We start from the raw sequence: 16,204 nt of genomic DNA, 5'->3' as shown, positions 1-16,204 counted from the left end.
ACCCATATCTGGATCACTTTGTTAGCAAAGGTAATAAAAAGTTATTGCCGTATCGATAGCGACACAGCTCTCGAACCTCTTGTCAGGAACCTGTAGTGGTTAACCTTTAGCCAACCAACGCGGCGCCCGCCCCAGGACTGCTCCATGCCGATTGGTGTGAACGGCCTTCTATGGGGCTAGCAGGAGATCGCGCACATCTCCGCCTTCAGTCTCCCAGCGGCGATCGCGAAGTAGGCTGTACAGCGCTACGATCTAAGACACAGGAGAGCAATCAGCTCTCATATGACAGCCGATCGCCGTGACTGGCTGGCTAGCTGGGGGGGGGGGGGGGGGGAGTTATTTAAAAAAATAAAAAAATACTACAATTTATAAATAAATAAATAAAAAAAAAAAAGCACAAATATTTATATAAAAAAAAACACACACACACACACACACACACACACACGGGGAGCAATCAGACCCCACCAACAGAGAGCTGTCAGTGGGGAGGAAAGGGGGGTCACTTGTGTGCTGTGTTGTGCCGCCCTGCAGCGAGGCCTTAAAGGGGAACTGAAGAGAGAGGTATATGGAGGCTGCCATGTTTATTTCCTTTTAAGCCATACCAGTTGCCTGGCAGCCCTGCTGATCCTCTGCCCCTAATACTATTAGCCATAGCCCCTGAACAAGCATGCAGCAGATCAAGTGTTTCAGACTTTAAAGTCAGATCTGACAAGACTAGCTGCATGCTTGTTTCTGGTGTTATTCAGATACTACTGCAGAGAAATAGACCAGCAGGGCTGCCAGGCAACTGGTATTGATTAAAAGGAAATAAATATGGCAGCCTCCGTATACCTCTTACTTCAGTTCCCCTTTAAAGCTGCAGTGGCCCATTTAACAAAACACGGCCTTGTCAATAGGGGGGTTTAACACTGCGGTCCTCAAGTGGTTAAAGTGTACCAGAGTTCAAAAGCAATAAAGAATCAATACTTACCCGGGGCTTCCTCCAGCTATATAAACTATGTGCGTCCCTCTCCGGCCTCCCGTGGTCTGCCGTTCAGCCGCAACCAGCACCGGTAACAGCTCAGTCATGTCCAGTCTGGGTCCTCTACGCATGGGTGGGACGGTCCCGTGCATGGGTGGGACGGTCCCGTGCATGGGTGGGACGGTCCCGTGCATGGGTGGGGCGGTCCCGTGCATGGGTGGGGCGGTCCCGTGCATGGGTGGGGCGGTCCCGTGCATGGGTGGGGCGGTCCCGTGCATGGGTGGGGCGGTCCCGTGCATGGGTGGGGCGGTCCCGTGCATGGGTGGGGCGGTCCCGTGCATGGGTGGGACGGTGCCGTGCATGGGTGGGACAGTGCCGTGCATGGGTGGGACAGTGCCGTGCATGGGTGGGACAGTGCCGTGCATGGGTGGGACAGTGCCGTGCATGGGTGGGACAGTGCCGTGCATGGGTGGGACAGTGCCGTGCATGGGTGGGACAGTGCCGTGCATGGGTGGGACAGTCCCGTGCATGGGTGGGACAGTCCCGTGCATGGGTGGGACAGTCCTGTGCATGGGTGGGACAGTCCTGTGCATGGGTGGGACAGTCCTGTGCATGGGTGGGACAGTCCTGTGCATGGGTGGGACAGTCCTGTGCATGGGTGGGACAGTCCTGTGCATGGGTGTTACCGGGGCTGATTGAGGCTGAACGGCAGACCGAGGGAGGCCGGAGAGGGACGCACACAGTTTATGGAGCTGGAGGAAGCCCCGGGTAAGTATCGATTCTTTATTGCATTTGATCTCTGATTTACTTTAAGTTGTTTTCACTCCAGTTCCTCTATTATGTTAGAAAGCGACTTGAGTAGAACTGACATCTCATTATCAGCGGAAGGTAAACTTTGCCTTGAAGTAGAAAACTGGAGGGAAGGGCAGAAGTGCGGCTTATCCAGGCCAAACAATGCCTGTATAGTATGCCTGTGTGTGCTTATGCTTATACTATATATACGCACATACAGACACTGTACAAGTGGGTGTGGGCAGTGGCCGACCAATTATAACCACATCCCGCGCCTCGAGCTATTTTTAGAATAAGTGCGACAGTAATGAGGCTCCGCCTCCAGCGCTGACTCCAGCCAACTGGAATGTTTAACAAGGAAATAAAAACTTTCAGCAACGTCAAGCTTTTTGATGGGGAAGTCTATAGAAAACAAAGTCAATAAAAGAAAATCAAATAAATCTATTTACAAGTTTTGGGCTGAATGCAGGAAGCAGGGCGGGGCTGCAGAGCAGGTGAAACTGAACTTGTATGGGAGGAGACACGTGGGCGGGGCTGCTGAGCAGGTGAAACTGAACTTGTATGGGAGGAGACACGTGGGTGGAGCTACTGAGCAGGTGAAACTGAACTTGTATGGGAGGAGACACGTGGGTGGGGCTACTGAGCAGGTGAAACTGAACTTGTATGGGAGGAGACACGTGGGTAGAGCTACTGAGCAGGTGAAACTGAACTTGTATGGGAGGAGACACGTGGGCGGGGCTGCTGAGCAGGTGAAACTGAACTTGTATGGGAGGAGACACGTGGGTGGGGCTACTGAGCAGGTGAAACTGAACTTGTATGGGAGGAGACATGTGGGCGGGGCTGCTGAGCAGGTGAAACTGAACTTGTATGGGAGGAGACACGTGGGCGGGGCTGCTGAGCAGGTGAAACTGAACTTGTATGGGAGGAGACACGTGGGCGGGGCTGCTGAGCAGGTGAAACTGAACTTGTATGGGAGGAGACACGTGGGCGGGGCTGCTGAGCAGGTGAAACTGAACTTGTATGGGAGGAGACACGTGGGCGGGGCTGCTGAGCAGGTGAAACTGAACTTGTATGGGAGGAGACACGTGGGTGAAGCTACTGAGCAGGTGAAACTGAACTTGTATGGGAGGAAACACGTGGGTGGAGCTACTGAGCAGGTGAAACTGAACTTGTATGGGAGGAGACACGTGGGCGGGGCTGCTGAGCAGGTGAAACTGAACTTGTATGGGAGGAGACACGTGGGCGGGGCTGCTGAGCAGGTGAAACTGAACTTGTATGGGAGGAGACACGTGGGTGGAGCTACTGAGCAGGTGAAACTGAACTTGTATGGGAGGAGACACGTGGGTAGAGCTACTGAGCAGGTGAAACTGAACTTGTATGGGAGGAGACACGTGGGTGGAGCTACTGAGCAGGTGAAACTGAACTTGTATGGGAGGAGACACGTGGGTGGAGCTACTGAGCAGGTGAAACTGAACTTGTATGGGAGGAGACACGTGGGCGGGGCTGCTGAGCAGGTGAAACTGAACTTGTATGGGAGGAGACACGTGGGTGGAGCTACTGAGCAGGTGAAACTGAACCTGTATGGGAGGAGACACGTGGGGGGAGCTGCTGAGCAGGTGAAACTGAACTTGTATGGGAGGAGACACGTGGGCGGGGCTGCTGAGCAGGTGAAACTGAACTTGTATGGGAGGAGACACGTGGGTGGAGCTACTGAGCAGGTGAAACTGAACTTGTATGGGAGGAGACACGTGGGTGGAGCTGCTGAGCAGGTGAAACTGAACTTGTATGGGAGGAGACACGTGGGCGGGGCTGCTGAGCAGGTGAAACTGAACTTGTATGGGAGGAGACACGTGGGTGGAGCTACTGAGCAGGTGAAACTGAACTTGTATGGGAGGAGACACGTGGGCGGGGCTGCTGAGCAGGTGAAACTGAACTTGTATGGGAGGAGACACGTGGGCGGGGCTGCTGAGCAGGTGAAACTGAACTTGTATGGGAGGAGACACGTGGGTGGAGCTACTGAGCAGGTGAAACTGAACTTGTATGGGAGGAGACACGTGGGCGGGGCTGCTGAGCAGGTGAAACTGAACTTGTATGGGAGGAGACACGTGGGTGGAGCTACTGAGCAGGTGAAACTGAACTTGTATGGGAGGAGACACGTGGGTGGAGCTACTGAGCAGGTGAAACTGAACTTGTATGGGAGGAGACACGTGGGTGGAGCTACTGAGCAGGTGAAACTGAACTTGTATGGGAGGAGACACGTGGGTGGAGCTACTGAGCAGGTGAAACTGAACTTGTATGGGAGGAGACACATGGGCGGGGCTGCTGAGCAGGTGAAATTGAACTTGTATGGGAGGAGACACGTGGGTGGAGCTACTGAGCAGGTGAAACTGAACTTGTATGGGAGGAGACACGTGGGCGGGGCTGCTGAGCAGGTGAAACTGAACTTGTATGGGAGGAGACACGTGGGTGGAGCTACTGAGCAGGTGAAACTGAACTTGTATGGGAGGAGACACGTGGGTGGAGCTACTGAGCAGGTGAAACTGAACTTGTATGGGAGGAGACACGTGGGTGGAGCTACTGAGCAGGTGAAACTGAACTTGTATGGGAGGAGACACGTGGGTGGAGCTACTGAGCAGGTGAAACTGAACTTGTATGGGAGGAGACACGTGGGCGGGGCTGCTGAGCAGGTGAAACTGAACTTGTATGGGAGGAGACACGTGGGCGGGGCTGCTGAGCAGGTGAAACTGAACTTGTATGGGAGGAGACACGTGGGTGGAGCTACTGAGCAGGTGAAACTGAACTTGTATGGGAGGAGACACGTGGGTGGAGCTACTGAGCAGGTGAAACAACTTGTATGGGAGGAGACACGTGGGCGGGGCTGCTGAGCAGGTGAAACTGAACTTGTATGGGAGGAGACACGTGGGTAGAGCTACTGAGCAGGTGAAACTGAACTTGTATGGGAGGAGACACGTGGGTGGAGCTACTGAGCAGGTGAAACTGAACTTGTATGGGAGGAGACACGTGGGTGGAGGTACTGAGCAGGTGAAACTGAACCTGTATGGGAGGAGACACGTGGGCGGGGCTGCTGAGCAGGTGAAACTGAACTTGTATGGGAGGAGACACGTGGGTGGAGCTACTGAGCAGGTGAAACTGAACTTGTATGGGAGGAGACACGTGGGCGGGGCTGCTGAGCAGGTGAAACTGAATTTGTATGGGAGGAGACACGTGGGTGGAGCTACTGAGCAGGTGAAACTGAACTTGTATGGGAGGAGACACGTGGGTGGAGCTACTGAGCAGGTGAAACTGAACTTGTATGGGAGGAGACACGTGGGTGGAGCTACTGAGCAGGTGAAACTGAACTTGTATGGGAGGAGACATGTGGGTGGAGCTACTGAGCAGGTGAAACTGAACTTGTATGGGAGGAGACACGTGGGTGGAGGTACTGAGCAGGTGAAACTGAACCTGTATGGGAGGAGACACGTGGGCGGGGCTGCTGAGCAGGTGAAACTGAACTTGTATGGGAGGAGACACGTGGGTGGAGCTACTGAGCAGGTGAAACTGAACTTGTATGGGAGGAGACATGTGGGTGGAGCTACTGAGCAGGTGAAACTGAACTTGTATGGGAGGAGACACGTGGGTGGAGGTACTGAGCAGGTGAAACTGAACCTGTATGGGAGGAGACACGTGGGCGGGGCTGCTGAGCAGGTGAAACTGAACTTGTATGGGAGGAGACACGTGGGTGGAGCTACTGAGCAGGTGAAACTGAACTTGTATGGGAGGAGACACGTGGGCGGGGCTGCTGAGCAGGTGAAACTGAATTTGTATGGGAGGAGACACGTGGGTGGAGCTACTGAGCAGGTGAAACTGAACTTGTATGGGAGGAGACACGTGGGTGGAGCTACTGAGCAGGTGAAACTGAACTTGTATGGGAGGAGACACGTGGGTGGAGCTACTGAGCAGGTGAAACTGAACTTGTATGGGAGGAGACATGTGGGTGGAGCTACTGAGCAGGTGAAACTGAACTTGTATGGGAAGAGCAGGGGCGGACCTTCCATGATGCTGCCCGAACGACGTGCGTCAGGCGGTGTCTTCCAAGTGGCGGTCTCCCTCCTGCCCCCCATCTCCCTTAGTAACAGCGCACATACAGGAAGTACTTACTTACTTATATGTATATGCACCACCACTAGGGGAGCCACTCTCCTATCTCGACACTGTCTGAGGGTCACCGCTGATCTGAGGTCTAGCGAGGGGGATCTGGAGAGTGTGGTAGAGAAGGGGGGCTGCCCAACTTGAGAAGGTAAATGAGCAGCGGCCTGAGAAGGGACTGGCTACTTTTATTTGAGGCACTACCTGCTAAACCTATACTGGGAGAAACTATTCCTGGCTACTTATACTGGGGGCACCTATACCTGGCTATCCTATACTGGGGGCATCTATACCTGGCTAGCTATACTGGGGGCACCTATACCTGGCTATCCTATACTGGGGGCACCTATACCTGGCTATCCTATACTGGGGGCACCTATACCTGGCTATCCTATACCGGGGGCACCTATACCTGGCTATCCTATACCGGGGGCATCTATACCTGGCTATCCTATACTGGGGGCACCTATACCTGGCTATCCTATACTGGGGGCACCTATACCTGGCTATCCTATACTGGGGGCACCTATACCTGGCTATCCTATACTGGGGGCACCTATACCTGGCTATCCTATACCGGGGGCACCTATACCTGGCTATCCTATACCGGGGGCACCTATACCTGGCTATCCTATACCGGGGGCACCTATACCTGGCTATCCTATACCGGGGGCATCTATACCTGGCTATCCTATACTGGGGGCACCTATACCTGGCTATCCTATACCGGGGGCACCTATACCTGGCTATCCTATACCGGGGGCATCTATACCTGGCTATCCTATACTGGGGGCACCTATACCTGGCTATCCTATACTGGGGGCACCTATACCTGGCTACCTATACTGGAAGCACCTATACCTGGCTACCTATAATGGAAGCACCTATACCTGGCTAACTTATAATGGGGGCACCTATACCTGGCTAACCTATACTGGGGACACCTATACCTGGCTATCCTATACTGGGGGCACCTATACCTGGCTATCCTATACTGGGGGCACCTATACCTGGCTATCTATACTGGGGGTATATATATATATATATATATATATATATATATATATATATATATATATATATATATATATATATATATATATATATATGTATATATATATATACACACACATACATACACACACACATATACATGCATACATACATGCATACATATATATAATATATATGTGTATGTGTGTATGTATATGTGTATATATACCGTCTTTCCCCAAAAATAAGACAGTGTCTGATATTAATTTTTGCTCTAAAAGATGTGCTAGGGCTTATTTTCAGGGGATGTCTTATATTTCTATAAGGAAGTGTCTCTCAGCAGAATATTTCCTGTTCCTTTGTACTGTGATGTTCCTGGATTTGAAGGTATGCTACTGTACTGATCAGGCACCTGCCCTATCATCCCTACACAGCTGATAACCTTGCTGTGTGCTGGGATGACAGGTTCAGTGCCCGATTGCCACTGCACCACGGTGTCCCCACTTACTGGCTGCCTCTTCCTCCTCTCTAACTTCCACTAGGGCTTATTTTCGGAGTAGGGCTTATATTTCAAGCATGCTCAAAATTCCAGCTAGGGCTTATCTTCAGGGTAGGTCTTATATTCAGGGAAAGAGGGTATATATATATATATATATATATATATATATATATATATATATATATATATATATATATATATATATATATATATATATATATATATATATATATATATATACTGTAGCCCCGCCTCTGACTTACCCGGTTGCCTTCTTCCTTGTAGCGGGGATCCAGAATCCTGACGAAGGAAGTGAATAACTGGCGTATCCTCGAATCTCCCACGAATGCCACATGCTGGTTTGCGAGGCAGGATTTGGCTTCACTGCAAAAACCGAGACAAGATTCATTACGAAAAGAGACCCCGGCTTTCCTGAACATAAAGAATGCACAGATTCCAAGTCTTGGGCAGACTATACCTGTTTCATGAGACAAACTAGCTAGTGGTTGCAGTACAGCTCGCTTCCTGTCCTCACTGGATGCAGCTGGTGAGTGGCAAGTGTGATCATGTGACAATAGATACCAGATTACATTTCTCAGCATCCCTGCATTGCATCAGAAACCTGTGTGTCTACATGAGGAGGAGGGACTTGTTACAGGAAGTGGGTAAGCAATTCTAAGACCTGAATCCACTAACAGGAAGCCAGCCAAGCAGGTGAGGTCTTGGGCCAGAAACCTACCAGGAGTGCTTTTCGGAGCGCTTTAGATTTGAAAGCTCTTGCTAATGTAATGCTATGGGTGTGATCCCACCATAGCGATGTGATTTTATACATTTCCCCAGAGAATTGCATTAGCAAGAGCTTTTTCAAATCACTAGTGCTTAGAAATCATCCTAGTGGGTTTCTGGCCTTAAAGAGACTCTGTAAAAACATTTTCATCCTTATTTCTTCTATCCTATAAGTTCCTATACCTGTTCTAATGTGCTCTGTCTAACTGCAGCCTTTCCTAGTTGCACAGTGGTTGTATTATCTCTGTTATATAATCTAATATTCTCTCCTCTGTCGGCTCTGTCGGGCTGAGGCAGTCAGGCTGAAATGTGCTGTGCTGCTTGTGATTGGCTAGAAGCTATACACACCCTCTCCAGGCCCCCTGCACACTCTGTATGACTCACACACTGATCTACTCTCAGCGTATCACTTGCTGTGTGTTTTGTTTGTAAACACTGCCTAAAACTGGCAATTACAAGCCAGGATTGCAGCAGGGAGTGGCAGAAACAGCACAGAGGGGCCCAGGAGAACATAATGATTAGAATGGTATGCTTTTTATTGTAAGAATTTTAGAGTACAGATTCTCTTTAAAGGGACACTTAAGTCAAACGAAAAAAATGAGTTTTACTCACCTGGGGCTTCCAATAGCCCCCTGCAGCTGTCCGGTGCCCTCGCCGGCTCCCTCCGATCCTCCTGGCCCCGCCGGCAGCCACTTCCTGTTTCGGTGACAGGAGCTGACAGGCTGGGGACGCGAGTGATTCTTCGCATTCCTGGTCACAATAGCGCCATCTATGCTGCTATAGCATATATCATATACCATATAGCAGCATAGAGGGTGCTAATGTGTCTGGGAACGCGAAGAATTACTCGCGTCCCCAGCCTGTCAGCTCCTGTCACCGAAACAGGAAGTGGCTGCTGGCGGGGCCAGGAGGATCGGAGGGAGACGGCGAGGGCACCGGAGAGCTGCAGGGGGCTATTGGAAGCCCCAGGTGAGTAAAGCTCATTTTTTTTTGTTTGACTTAAGTGTCTCTTTAAGCCTATTTTGACAGGCGCACAACTGCAGGAGAGTGGAGCTACGCCGTGTTTTTCAGTTTGGAGTGTGCAAAACGATACTTTTTGTACATGACATTACTGTACCGTACATCTGCTACACGAGTCACTATGGCCTCAATTCACTAAGATCATGCTGGAGATAATAAGGCAAGAGAAAACTTACCTCACACAGTGAGAGAGTTATCTTATCTCTTCATTCCTTAAGTTACCTCTTCTGTAGTTAATTTACCTCCTCTGTAGTTATTTTCACACACAGTTAATTAACAGTCTTCTGAAGCTTGTTATCTCAACTGTCAGTCATTGTTGTAATAAATATTAGTTGGTTGCTATAGGCAACAACACTTCACCTTTGTCCGGCACCAATCACAGAAAGTGTGATAACTTGACACTCTATATAGCAATAGCACAGGAGATAGAACTGCTTAGACGACTTCAAATGTTAAAGAGAACCCGAGGCGGGGTTCTTCCATCACAATCCCCATACAGAGGCTGGGTCTGTCTATAGAGCCCAGCCTCTGTTGCTAGTTAGTTTCCTCCAAAGCCCCCCCCCCCCCCCCCCCACGCGCTGTCAGACCCCATAAAACACAGCCGCGCTGGCAACACTCAGCTTGTCGCAGCCGGCTGTGTTTATCTCACTATTGTCAGTCTCGCCGCTCCCCCGCCTCCTGAATCGCTCCGGTCCCCGCCCACATCCCTACCCTCGCCGCTGATTGGAGGGAAGGGACGTGGGCGGGGACCGGAGCGATTCAGCAGGCAGGGGAGCGGCGAGACTGACAGTAGTGAGGTAAACACAGACGCGTCGCGCGGCGGTGTTTTATGGGGTCTGACAGCGCACAGGGGGGTCTTTGGAGGGAACCAACTAGCAACAGAGGCTGGGCTCTATAGACAGACCCAGCCTCTGTATAAGGATTGCGATGTAAGAACCCCGCCTCGGGTTCTCTTTAAAGAGACTCTGTAACAACAAAAAGATCCCCTGGGGGGTACTCACCTCGGGTGGGGGAAGCCTCCGGATCCTAATGAGGCTTCCCACGCCGTCCTCTGTCCCACAGGGGTCTCGCCGCAGCCCTCCGAACAGCCGGCGACTGTGCCGACTGTCAGTTCAATATTTACCTTTGCTGGCTCCAGCGGGGGCGCTGTGGCGACTTTCGGCACGGAAATAGACGGAAATACCCGATCTCCGTCAGGTCCGCTCTACTGCGCAGGCGCCGGAAACTTGCGCCTGCGCAGTAGAGCAGACCCGACGGCGATCGGGTATTTCCGCCTACTTCGGCGCCGAGAGGCATCAGAGCGCCTGCGCAGGAGCCAGGAAGGTAAATATTGCGTCACGGCTGTACGGAGGGCTGCAGCTGGACGCAGGACGGCGTGGGAAGCCTCATTAGGATCCTGAGGCTTCCCCCACCCGAGGTGAGTACCCCCCAGGGGCCGTTTTGTCGTTACAGTTCCTCTTTAAGGTGTTTATTCAGAAAACAGATATACAGATGTGATCAGCAATCTTCGTTACCTCAGCAAAGCAATCGGTCTGTAGAATCTTATGTGTTCCATGCAGACTTGGGCCATCCCTGGTGAATGGTCCAGGCTGTATCTTATAATCTATGATACGTTGCACTTCGCGTATATACAGCATATAGTTACGGAATGAAAGTAAAGTTGAAATGAAAGATTGAAGTGAGAAGTGGCTCTCTGGAGCCCGTTGGCTGTTTAATACCAGCCTCTAAAGAGTTAAATGTGACATCATCTGAGCAGGGACGGGCCAGTCCCCATCGCATGTAATTGCCTGATAATAGCATGTGATGGGTGACCCTATCTGCGCCTGCTCACATGGGACAAGCCAAATATAGCGTTTCCTCTCCTATTACCCAGAAATGAGGCAATCTGTTGCTTAATGTACTTGTGAGCATGTTTTTGTAACATTGGCTCATGTTTATCCTGCGGCAGCCTAGAAGTGAACATTTTCTTTTTCTCTGCAGAGGACAGGTCAATAGTTCATAAGCCTGCTCTGTAAAATCATTTAGAATGCTGAGTGTAATGTGTTAACTGCAAATATTATAGAATGATGCAATGTTATTAAAAAAACAAAAAAAAACAAATATATAACCGAAAATAAAAATGAGAATATTTTCTTTGCTACTAATGTTCTCGTAATTATCTGTACTACACAAGCAATTTATTATATCATCATTTTTTTTCGCTTCAGTGTCTCTTTAAAAGGTCTTAAATTGTCTGCAGTACATTCACTAATCCATTGGTGTAATCAGTAAAAATCTTTATTAATCATATAAATGCTGAAGAAATTCCCTTCTCTGTGTCCTGTGTTTGTTTAGGCGGATTCACCATCTATGCCAAGCCTTCCCAAGCCTGCCAAGTACCACCAACAGGGAATAATCTGCAGAGAACCACAACCAAGTAGGGGAGGTAATCAGGGTCTCAGCAGAGCTCAGCAGCTCCATCTGTGGCTGTCCACACAACATGCACTGCTGCTGGTACCGGAGGACAAGTAAGCTCTGATCTATGCAATGTACACAGTGCACTGTGTGCTGCGGTATATCAGCGTGTGTCCTGGTAACGCGCTGCATGCGTTATGGAGTGAAGCATGCTTTTCATGGACTCTATGCTTCACTGTAATCGTTGCAAGCCAAGCAGAACGTGCTGCTGTTCCAATCCGTAGCGCCGCTATCACAGGGGCAACACAATGCAAAATCCCGTGACCCTGGCCAACAGGTTACCATGCTGGGCCAATCTTTTAGAGCAGAAAGTTCTGAGGTTAGTTGCACTTTAAAGGGAACTTGAGGTGAGACAGATATGGAGGCTGCCATATGTATTTGCCTGGCTGTCCTGCTGTTCTTCTGCCTCTAATACTTTCAGCCATAGTCCCGGAACAAGCATGCAGCAGATCAGGTGCTCTGACTCAGCTGACTCAGCTTTCACGGGATTATCCATATACTTGTTCCGGGGTTTTGACTCAGACATGCATTGTAATAAATATGGCAGCCACCATATCACTCTCCCCTCGGGTTCCTTTTAACACAGAAAGGGCCCTTTGTCACCAAATTTTGCGATCAGCACCACAAACACGTTGCAATGCTGATATCAATTTTCAACATTTAAAACAAGCGCGTTTTTAGTGGTGATTTGCGGCAGATACTGAGAAACCGAATACGTGCCAGTCCCACAGAAAATGCAGCACTTCAGCTGTGGTGATATATTGGGGTGCTTATGATGTAAGGATAACAGGAACATATTCTTTCATTTTTCTGCCTGTGTTCCATGGAGGGAACGGTTGCCTTGGATTGCTTGGGGCAGGGGTCGGCAACCCGCGGCTCCGGAGCCGCATGCGGCTCTTTTACACCTTCGCGGCTCCGGTGGCTGCGGCGCGCGCGTGTGCAGGGCTGCATTCGGGCTGCAATTTCTGACATTACACCGGCAGCCTATTAGAGAGGCCGCCGGACCAGTGCAGTGCAGGGCTTCGGGCGGCCATTTTCCCGTAGCCCTGCAGTGTTAATCAGGCAGGACGTGACGTAGGAAGAGGATCGTGGGAGTTGCGCGCCAGGTCGGGACTGGAGGTCGGAACAGGAGGAGAACGTGTCTTCTGACTAGGTGAGTAAATGGGTTTTTCTTTTCAGATCTTCTGAAGGATTGTGCATATGGGGGTCATATCTGCTAACGATTTGTGCATATGGGGGTCATATCTGCTAACGATTTTTGCATATGGGGGTCATATTTGCTAACGATTTGTGCAAATGGGGGTCATATCTGCTGAAGGATTTGTGCATATGGGGGTCATATCTGCTAACGATTTGTGCAAATGGGGGTCATATTTGCTAACGATTTGTGCAAATGGGGGTCATATCTGCTGAAGGATTTGTGCATATGGGGGTCATATCTGCTGAAGGATTTGTGCATATGGGGGTCATATCTGCTGAAGGATTTGTGCATATGGGGGTCATATCTGCTAACGATTTATGCATATGGGGGTCATATCTGCTAACGATTTGTGCATATGGGGGTCATATCTGCGAAGGATTGTGCATATGGGGGTCATATCTGCGAAGGATTGTGCATATGGGGGTCATATCTGCTAACGATTTGTGCATATGGGGGTCATATCTGCTAATGATTTGTGCATATGGGGGTCATATCTGCTGAAGGATTTGTGCATATGGGGGTCATATCTGCTAACGATTTGTGCAAATGGGGGTCATATCTGCTAACGATTTGTGCATATGGGGGTCATATCTGCTGAAGGATTTGTGCATATGGGGGTCATATCTGCTGAAGGATTTGTGCATATGGGGGTCATATCTGCTGAAGGATTTGTGCATATGGGGGTCATATCTGCTGAAGGATTTGTGCATATGGGGGTCATATCTGCTGAAGGATTTGTGCATATGGGGGTCATATCTGCTGGAGGATTTGTGCATATGGGGGTCATATCTGCTGAAGGATTTGTGCATATGGGGGTCATATCTGCTGAAGGATTTGTGCATATGGGGGTCATATCTGCTGAAGGATTTGTGCATATGGGGGTCCTGTATATAGCATTAAGGTAGTAACAATATATGCAGTGTTAGATTTGTTTTATAATGGTTTTGCGGCTCCCAATTTTTTTTCTCTTTTCGGAAACGGGTCCAAGTGGCTCTTTATGTCTTAAAGGTTGCAGACCCCTGGCTTGGGGCAAGGAAGTGGGTATTGTCTTGAGCATATGAAGTGCTTTGAGTTTCTGCTAATGGGATTATCTGCCTGGCTTTTTGAACTCAGGAGACGGCCCATTGTCTCAATACACAAAGCAAGCCTAGTCAGGAAAAGTCTAACACATGTCAACTTGTGGTGAAGAAACGCAAACATACCCTGTAAATTACATCTATTGGAAGGGGTTTGGAAATCTCTGCAGACTTTAAAAACAGGAGACAGGAAAAAGCCTAATCAAGTTTGCACCTGGAGTTGAAAAGCCTCACTTAACAATCTCTTGATGTATAGACATTGTAACCTGGGGAAATTGGGCTAAGGAAGTCTTTTGTTGGGTGTGGCGGGTACTATAGTGGATGTTGGATCTCTGGAAAAGGAATTGCTTTGAAATCTGTAAGTGTCAAAAGGATATTTGTTGTTCTCAAGATTATGACAAGCGTTCGGTGATGTCACAAACGGGGAAAGTGCATTAGTTCCTGGGGGCTGGACATTAAATGCCCCAGGGGACACTTCGGACTATTTAAGCTGGCCCAGGACAGCCACCGGTATCTTCTCTTGGAGATAGCGCATAGCTAGAGTTGATCTTGACTTCTGGTCGAACAAGCGGCATGCTCCTGCCGACAACGTTGAGACCTTCAAGTTGGTAACATTTTTAATCCCCATTTTTATTTTTACGCAAGTATCCGTGTGTATCTTTGTAACTTTTATCTTTGTAACTTTTATCTTGTAACTATTTTTACTTTGTTTTTTGTAATCTTTTGTATATATTAAGTTCTGCATTGTTCTATGTTTTTCTGGAATATTAAATTATTATTTAATAAGCTTGACTTCTGCCGTACTAAACTAACACTCATAGCCTAGAGGAGACTGCAGTGTAGCTGTGTATAAGTCCGTGCCTAGTTGTATGTGTGAGCAACACTACCATATGAAATTGTAATTGCATTGTGTGTGTGGGGGCGTTTGTCATACGTTGGCCTAAAGCGCGCAGCTGACCCAACGTACGAAACGCCAGTGCGAGTAGCTAACAGTATCGTTTGGAACGACTGTTAGTGGTTTTGCTGCACGACAGTGTAACTTGCATTACAAGTCAGTGTCTGATTGTGCTGTTTTACTGTACAACTGTACTGTGTGTGTGGGTGCGTGGCGTTCTCGTATTCGGCCTAAGCGCAAAGCTGACCCAAATACGAAAACGCGGAGTGTGCGCTGAGGACTCGACAGCAGAGTGGAAGTGTCTAGCGAACCGCTAGTGGTGGCAGTGAGAGGTGTTCTGAGGGGTCCCAGCCTCGTTTTAGCTTGACTAAGGCTGCTTCCCCTCTCAGTCTGGTCAAACCCGCAGTCGGGAGCCGTATACGCAGGCGTGCCGCGGGCCGGTTCCTGACATCAGCGATCGGCCAAAAATCGCAGCGCACCAGTGCAAAGAGGGGACAAGGATTATTAGTGTATTTTTTGGACAATAAGAGTCACTTTTTCTCCCCCCAGAAGTGAGATCTTATATAGGGCTGTGGAGTCGGAGGTTTCATAACCTGAGGAGTCGGAGTATTTTGTACCATCTCCACAGCCCTGGTCTTATAGTCCAAATGCAGGGAGTTTCTGACCTGTGAACGCTGCCAATACCAACCTCCAACCTGCAGCAATGTCGGGACTCCCTGTACTGTGTCCATGCAGAGGAGGACACAGGGGAACACAGAGGGGCATAGAGGGGGACACAAGGGGGAAAGGGCAAGACACATGAAGGACACAAGGATGACAGAGGAGGACACAAGGATGACAGAGGAAGACACAAGAGGTACAAGGGGGCATAATCCACAAGATGCCCCTTCCCCATGGATGCACCAGGTTTAGTATATATCTAAACCTGGGTGCATCTTATGGTCAGGAGCGTCTTATAGTCCAAAGAATACGGTATATTATTCATTGGCAAATTGTGACAATCCAAAAACCGGACACAGTCGTTAAAAAAGGGTGCAAAGGATTGAGAGAAGCCAAACAGCAGCATTGCATAAAGCGGAGGATCCGTACCTGGACTTGTATCTGTGCATCATACAGCTGTACGGCTGCCAAACGTTCTCCCCCAGGAACCGGCCGCTGGATATGAGGTACCCGCACATGTCATCTCCTGCAGCACAAGAAAGGCACCGGTCACTAAATGTATCTAGAGAAATATACATCTCCTGCAGCACAAGCAAAGCACCGGTCACTAAATGTATCTACAGAAACATAAATCTCCTGCAGCACAAGCAAGGCACCGGTCATTACATGTATCTACAGAAACATACATCTCCTGCAGCACAAGAAAGGCACCGGTCAC

The 16,204-nt window shown here is 49.5% G+C and overlaps 1 protein-coding gene across 1 annotated transcript in view; it reads right to left on the bottom strand.

The window, feature by feature from the left end:
• CASD1 (CAS1 domain containing 1) overlaps window positions 1–16,204 on the bottom strand; it is a 108,346-nt gene that overhangs the window by 83,678 nt on the left and 8,464 nt on the right. The window contains exons 2-3 of the mRNA XM_068235025.1: window positions 15,916–16,012; window positions 7,658–7,778 (exon numbers count right to left, since the gene is read on the bottom strand). Coding sequence (XP_068091126.1) covers window positions 7,658–7,778; window positions 15,916–16,012 — 218 coding nt within the window. The remainder of the gene's footprint in view (window positions 1–7,657; window positions 7,779–15,915; window positions 16,013–16,204) is intronic.

This window comes from Hyperolius riggenbachi, chromosome 5 (genome assembly GCF_040937935.1).
Source record: "Hyperolius riggenbachi isolate aHypRig1 chromosome 5, aHypRig1.pri, whole genome shotgun sequence".
Classification (NCBI taxonomy): domain Eukaryota; kingdom Metazoa; phylum Chordata; class Amphibia; order Anura; family Hyperoliidae; genus Hyperolius; species Hyperolius riggenbachi.
This window is presented reverse-complemented; position numbering and strand designations above follow the sequence as displayed.